The following is a 7,310-nucleotide window of genomic DNA, read 5'->3' as shown; positions in this document are numbered from 1 at the left end:
CCAGGGTTTTGATTACCTCTCGTCGTGCCCTAAAATGAGAAATGTCCTACCTACTATCCTTCCCACCCCTCCCACAGTGGCATTCTGCCGTCCACTGAACCTACACAATATAAATGTCCATCCTTACACAACCCCTGCTCCAATCCCTTACCTCATGGCTCATACCTCTGTAATAGACCTAGATGTAAGACCTGTCCTATACATCCTCGAACCATCACCACCTACTCCAGTCCGGTCACTAGCGTCACCTATCCCATCAAACGCAGGGCTACCTCTGAAACCAGTCGTGATCCACAAGCTAAGCTGCATTCTATGTAGGCATGACAACCAACAAGCTGTCTGTCTGCATGAATGGCCCCTGACAAACAGTGGCCAAGAAAGAAGTGGACCACCCTGTTGCTGAACACACAGTCAAACATGATATCCTTCATTTCAATGACTGCTTCACAGCCTGTACCATATGGATTCTTCCCATCAACACCAGCTTTTCTGAATTACACAGGTGGGAACTTTCCCTGCACTACATCCTATGTTCCTGTAACCCTCCTGGCCTCAACCTTCATTAGTCGCTGTCCTCACCCATCCAGCCCCTTCCCTGCCCCCATTCCAGCACTACACAGCCGTGATTCTACCACCACACCCAGTATTTTTTTACGTATTTATTTCTCTCTATTTCTTTCCTTTTCCACTACTCCCCCCCCCCTCTCCCCGCCCCACCTCTCCCCAGCCTGCTGCCCAACCTGCAGCACTTCACTGTCCGCCATACTCACCATACTGTCACTCCCCCTCCCTGCCCCAGCCACCTCCTTTCCCCCCACCCAGTTGCCACTCCCATCATGCACTGGTGCTGCTGCTCGCAGTGTGGTTTCAATTGCCTGAGACTGCAGTTGTGTGTGTGCGTTGCGTTTGTGTGTGTGTGTGTGTGTGTATTGTTAACAAAGGCCATTGGCCAAAAGCTTTAAGTGTGAAAATCCTTTTGTTGTGCCTATCTGCGACTCAGCATCTCCACTATATAGTGAGTAGCAACTTTCCTTCTCATAACTATTGAATTAACATAAGTGTTTATGTTATGAGTATCGCGATCTCAGTCTGTGATAGTTGAATTTTGGTACCTATTTCACCAATATACAACACCTTTGACTGGTCAGTGTTGTTTTCAAGAGAGCAAGGGAATTAATTTTTTTCTTCAACCAAGTCTCTTTCTTATACAACAGTTCGGCAAGTTTATTAAAGAAAACTTCCAGTATGATACTTCAAAACTTCGAGATGGCCCATTCTCTAGTTATATGACAACCAACTACAGTTAAACTGATTAACTTAATGCCAACCAGCCAACACAATTCTTTAGGCTGGAAGTGTTAGTACTGCACCACATGGCCATGGGGCAGGGATGGTTAAGTGACTCACACATGTGCACAATATGTGTACTAACACCACCTGGCGGGTAAACTATGCATGTCAACATGTGAGATGATGGGCACTCCTGTGCATCTGTGCCCAATGGGACAGTGTAGGAATGGCCACCTTAAGCGATGTAGGGGAACCTCAGAAAATACCAATACAGATGGCAGGATGGGTATTTGAATAATTAACCTCGTGAACGTGAATCCAGTGCCTTACCAATGGACTATCTTGTTTAATCACAGAGCTGAATTAAGATTACATCACCAAATAAACTTCTATAAGAATATAAAACAAATCTTTAGTAGTATAATGGAGATTTTAAGGAGGAGGCACCACCTTTGTTTACGAAACGGATGTGCCCACTTATTTTGCTGACTGTCAAAAGTACAAAACTACAGATGAAGTAACTGAATATCAACCATCACTTTAAATTCATGGGAAGTCTCTTTTACTTTGCCAATAAAGTTGCAACTATGTTGTCATTCAGTGCAGAGGAGACATGCTCCTTGCAAATAAGCTTGCATTTAACCTTCTCACTAAAATTTATTTGTTCATTTAACCACATAACTATATTATTTGAAATTTCACACATTATATAACTGTTGTTAATATCAATAAATTTTTTCTAGCACAGGCATTTAATATCATATCATAATTCAATTTTACTCCAAAACAATCAAAGAACAAAAATAAGCATTTGACAATACTAAACATCCGCAATCAAATATGATAGGTGAATGTGACTCCAGATGTTCTGTAAATTAATTTATCATCATGAATAATTTAAGCACAGAAGCCTTGAGTATAAAAAAATGGTACAGGCAAAAAACAACTCACCTTACAGAGGAAGTATTTTGCACATCAATTCGCACAGATCAACAACTGAACTTGGGTTCTTCATCAGAGCCCACACAACAATTTCAAATATTTGAATATAACATTTTTCAGCATATTGAAGTAACAGCAGACTGTGGTAGGGACAGCATTATTCTTTAGAACTAAGAATTTGAAATAGAGAGATTTTTATTACTCTAAATGCTTTAAAAATATTGTTCCTCTGTTACAACAAAGATGAAATGGTTGTTTTTCTTTTTTTTAAAATTCTTGTAGAGAAGGAAGCATTACGTGACCAAAATAACACATTGCCGCTTATGCCATTTTCACTATAACTAATTCATTCACAGATGTAGTCACATAATACACTGATAAGTGAGAATGTTTCATTTCCATATTGTAAGCATTTGGTGTTTGCAGGTAGAAACACTCTACAAAATTGTTATATCTAGTACATCTTAAATATATCTCTGAAAGCTCAGCCACTTATCATGCACAACATTACTATACTCATACAGAATATAATATCACTTCAAGTAATCCTTTTGGTAAACTAGGCAATGATAAATTCACTTCGACTATAAAACTGTTACATTCTGGCTGATTAGAAACACATTCACTCAGTGCTCATATTTAATAAAACTATTACACATCATAGTGGTCCTTTTGTTTGCAACTTGCTGAGTATCTTAATGACAAACAGTACAAAATGAACTATTCCCCAGATCATACATGTGGCCCTCCAGCATAATTTATTGCTCAGACTATTTTAATATGTGATTTATTCATTATTGTGAATATGTTAATACATATTCACTACTGTTACAGTCTAAAACTTCGAAGAAACAGTAACAAGTAAATGCCATATAATATGCTAATATTTTAAAGAACCTTATCTGGACATCATAGACATTTGTAGAAAACCTACAAAAGCTGCACATTATAGCAATATGATTGGCATCTTGTGTGTGTGTGTGTGTGGGGGGGGGGGGGGGGGTGATCATTCAGTTAAGCTCTTTATATGGCTCAACAGATTTATGGTCCACTACACTTTTTCACACGATGCTGCATGTCTTGTCTAGAGTACCTCCAATTCTGAAGAAAGAAATAAACAGTTCACCAAAACACTGAAGAAATACAGAATTTACCAGAAAACTTGTTACTAAAATACAATGAAAGTTTATTATAGTACAGTTACAAATATTACTTTTGCATTCCTTGAGAACATTTGCACAGATTGAAATAAAGAATGAAATGTGCATTCTGCATTAAAACAATTTTATTCGTAAAAATAGTCCAATGGCTGCACTGATAATATGGGTAGTTGTCCTTTAACCACGGAATGCAGTTATCATATATTATTTCATTAAGCATGTATTCTCTTTGAGATACAAATGCTGAACACAGTGATGTATACATAATGAGGGTATATACTTCTACCATACAAACAGTACAACCTAGCACAAACTGATAGATTTCTATTAAAAGCATTTGGTTCCGACAATAAAAATATACAGCGACTAGACTATCGGTGTTTGTGCATTTTGTTGCATGGTCCATGCTCAGAATAACCTAAGGTACTTGAGCCTCATTGGTAGATTAATATGAAATGGACAGTGACAGCTACAATACTTCACTACATAGCAACATAATCAAAAGCTACATTGCCATTAGACGTGCTCATTTCTGAACAACTGGTTCTGTAAAGAAAATTAATACAACTGGCAGAGAGAGAAGCACATGTGGAAAAACTTAAATGGTTTACCAGGAGGAAAGCATAGAAGTGTTTTGTCTTGAATACAGTCAATGAACAATGTAAATGTTAAAACACACCTCAAGATAGATATGCTGACATGACTAAACCATTATATTTGTTTTAAAAGTCACAGAGTGTCTGAACTTATCAGCTTACGGACAACCTGTTTGATGCGCCATGTTACTACATGACATGACATTACTAAAATTAAACTTCATTTTGTCCATCATGTTAAACTACTGAAAAAATTAAAAGATCAACATATACTATTCTTAGGACTTAAACTAATACGGACAAAGCTGACACTGAAACAGTAAAACTTACAGAATCCTGATGATGCATCAGAAAGGGGAAAGAAAACTAGGAAAAATATGTACATACCCCCTTTTACAGTTCTCAAATATACGGAGAACAATGAATGCAGATATATGTACTTTAAGAGCAGCTCTACGTGCCTGATTCATTGTGCCATATACAGCCTGTCCAGTGGCAGCACATAAAAATGAATGAGACACATATTCGTTTTTCTACAAAGTTATCACTTATTAAGTTTGAATTGTATGTGTGCCCATCAACATACTTAGGAAGACAAGATCTCTGCCAACTGGCAGTTTTGCTGTTCATCACAACACAGCATTGAAGTCACTAGTGCTGGCTCCAATGATCTAACCAGCAGCTGGTGGCATGTGTCAATTCTCTCGCATGAAGACGCCCTCCTCATTAGGTCCAAGTCCAGAAGCTACCTGTCGACGATGCAGTGTTGCATCATCATAAGCCTTACGTACTGCTTTACGGTCGGCTGGTTTGCGAGATTCTGTTAATTTTGCTTGATCCATTTCAAGCGTTAGACCCAGTGGTTCCAGTTTATTTCTAGGCAACCACTGCCTACAAAAAGAAACCTTTTCAATATTTTCAAACATTATTTATAACACTGATTTAAATTGTTTACAATAAATACTGTAGCTCAAATAATTATTTTTAAACCTACCTGCCAGAGAGAGACTTGCTATATGACTAACTGTAATTATAAATGATAATTGTAACATACACAATTCTTTGCTTTTATTTGGTGTTAATGAACATTGTAGCAAGCAACTTTCATTACTAAAAGTGTTATGAAGAACAGAGTCTATAAAGACAGTTTTCACTTCACTTATAATGACAATTCCAATATGAACATATATATGATTTCTAAAAAGAACAGTTTACCTGTCACTGTCCATTTAGTTCACTAATTAATATATGTAGCAGATTTTCAGAACATATTCAGTGTTTATATGTAATGAATGAACTTCCATGCAACAACCAACATGGATTCCAAGAGAACTGGTCATGAGGTCTCCACATAATATTCTCAAAGCTAAGGACTGAGTTAATATTTCAGATTTACTACTCCTCAATTTTAATTGTTTTCTTCCAGGTTGTTGCTGTGATATTTAGAGACCTATAAAGCAGGTAGTGAAATGCTCTGCCCTTAGTAGTTGTCAGTCATGACAGTGCAAACATCAATGGTTTGTTACAAGTTTGGAACATAAAAGAACAAGCAGCTTTAGTATAATTCACTGTATGAGCAAAGAGTGAAACCAGCATACAAATACAGGCAGATGGTGGCATAATACAGACAAGACCAATCAAAGATGCAAAATTTGGACTTAAAAAATTTCGACTAAATACTGGATCATTAGGAAACAATGGTCAGGAGCATTTTTTTAAAAAAAATCTGGTTTCCACTGTCCACTTAACCAGCCAACTCACACCCATTTATTGCCTTATTATAATCCTTATTATAATAATACTAACATGCTCCTATTCGGCACAGACGTATATATAAAACTAGAAAAAACTTTGAAGGCCAGCTGTGCAGTCCCATTTTCAGTGGAAAAAGGGGGGGGGGACGGGTGGGAGGGGGGGGCAGGGGGGGGGAGGAGGCAGAGAGAGAGAGAGAGAGAGAGAGAGAGAGAGAGTTACAACTTTTGATTTTTAAAAGTAATGGGAAAAGCCACCTAGATTTCTTTACAAAATTAGGGCACAGTATTTACTTCTTTGAAAAACGCATTTTTATAACAATGCTTCTTCACTTATCAACTGGTTTCTGTACCTTTTCTATATCTTTAATTTTCTTCATTCTTGTTCCCCAATCTTTGTAGCTCTTCAACATTGCTTCAGGCACATCAATTCTCCTATTACTTACTGCTTCTTTTCAACATTTGTTTTCATCATCCAATGATCTGTCAACAGTCAATATTTATTTTTTCTTTTCCAAACATGTTCTTCATACTTGCAACAATTTTTCATTTCCTGTTCTTCTTGTTACCTCAGTTTGTCCTCGAGATATGTTGCGAGGCTTCGAAGAAGAATGGCTGTGACAACCCCAATGACATCATGGTACACGAGGAAAACTCCTATCTGTATATTCAATTGGTATCTAATAACTAAGAGAGACTCTTTTGGTCTAGCTCTTAATGACATATTTTTGATGTTTTGAATAATGGGCCAAGCTAGTTATGCATAGTATCGGTAACTGAGAGTAGAATATGTTACATGTTGTTTATGAGATTTTGGATGTTGGGTTGTACTCTTAGCTTCCAATAATAATTGCAGCACTTCACTTCAAGGAACAAAGCTTGACTGAGACATATTGGCAAATGTGAAGAAATAACAAAGTGAGCAAAATTGGACAACAGGAAATTGTACCTATCGGAAATTGTACCTACTGAGCAGACTTTACCTTGCCAGTCATCTATATCATGATAAAGAAGCAACAGAACATCTCATGTGGTGGCCAGTGACAATAACCCACAACAAGTACCATGGAGAGTAAATAAAACTGATGAAGAATAAGGATAATAACCAGAAATCTGTACTGCTGAAGAAGACTAGTAACTTTTGTATGCAGGTTTGCTGGAGTTGATACCTGCTGTCCTTAACAATGGAGTCAACAGCCACGATTACACTGCAGTGCAGAAGCAATTGATAGCACTGTTTTGAGTAGTTAATTAACAATTATTAAATTCTTCAACTACCAATACAACAGAGAAGAAACTAACTAGTTCACAAGTGGGAAGAATTTCAACTATGACTATGATGGGCTTCAATTTTATTGATCCTGTGATGACTCTACAGCATTCATTGTGGATTTCAGCAGTGACTCGACAACCTACAGCAATGTCAGCGATGCAGTCCGACCAATGCACTGATCCAATTTCCTGCTGGCATCACGTCGTGGTGAGATTCTAGTGAGCTGTATAATATACGAGTTGAGTAGTTTTTTATTTTTTATTTTTGGGGGATAGTATTTGTGTTGTGGAATAAATAG

The 7,310-nt window shown here is 37.4% G+C and overlaps 1 protein-coding gene across 2 annotated transcripts in view; it reads right to left on the bottom strand.

The window, feature by feature from the left end:
- Nucleotides 1–1,996: 1,996 nt before the first annotated feature.
- Nucleotides 1,997–7,310, bottom strand: part of LOC126203349 (peregrin) — a 266,717-nt gene continuing 261,403 nt past the window's right edge. For both annotated transcript variants that reach the window (XM_049937638.1, XM_049937639.1), the window contains exon 21: nucleotides 1,997–4,879. In XM_049937638.1, the coding sequence (XP_049793595.1) occupies nucleotides 4,684–4,879 (196 nt within the window). In that variant the 3' untranslated portion in view covers nucleotides 1,997–4,683. The remainder of the gene's footprint in view (nucleotides 4,880–7,310) is intronic.

Source organism: Schistocerca nitens, chromosome 9 (assembly GCF_023898315.1).
Source record: "Schistocerca nitens isolate TAMUIC-IGC-003100 chromosome 9, iqSchNite1.1, whole genome shotgun sequence".
Lineage (NCBI taxonomy): Eukaryota > Metazoa > Arthropoda > Insecta > Orthoptera > Acrididae > Schistocerca > Schistocerca nitens.
Note: the sequence above shows the minus strand (reverse complement) of the source record. Positions and strands in the feature narration are given on the sequence as shown.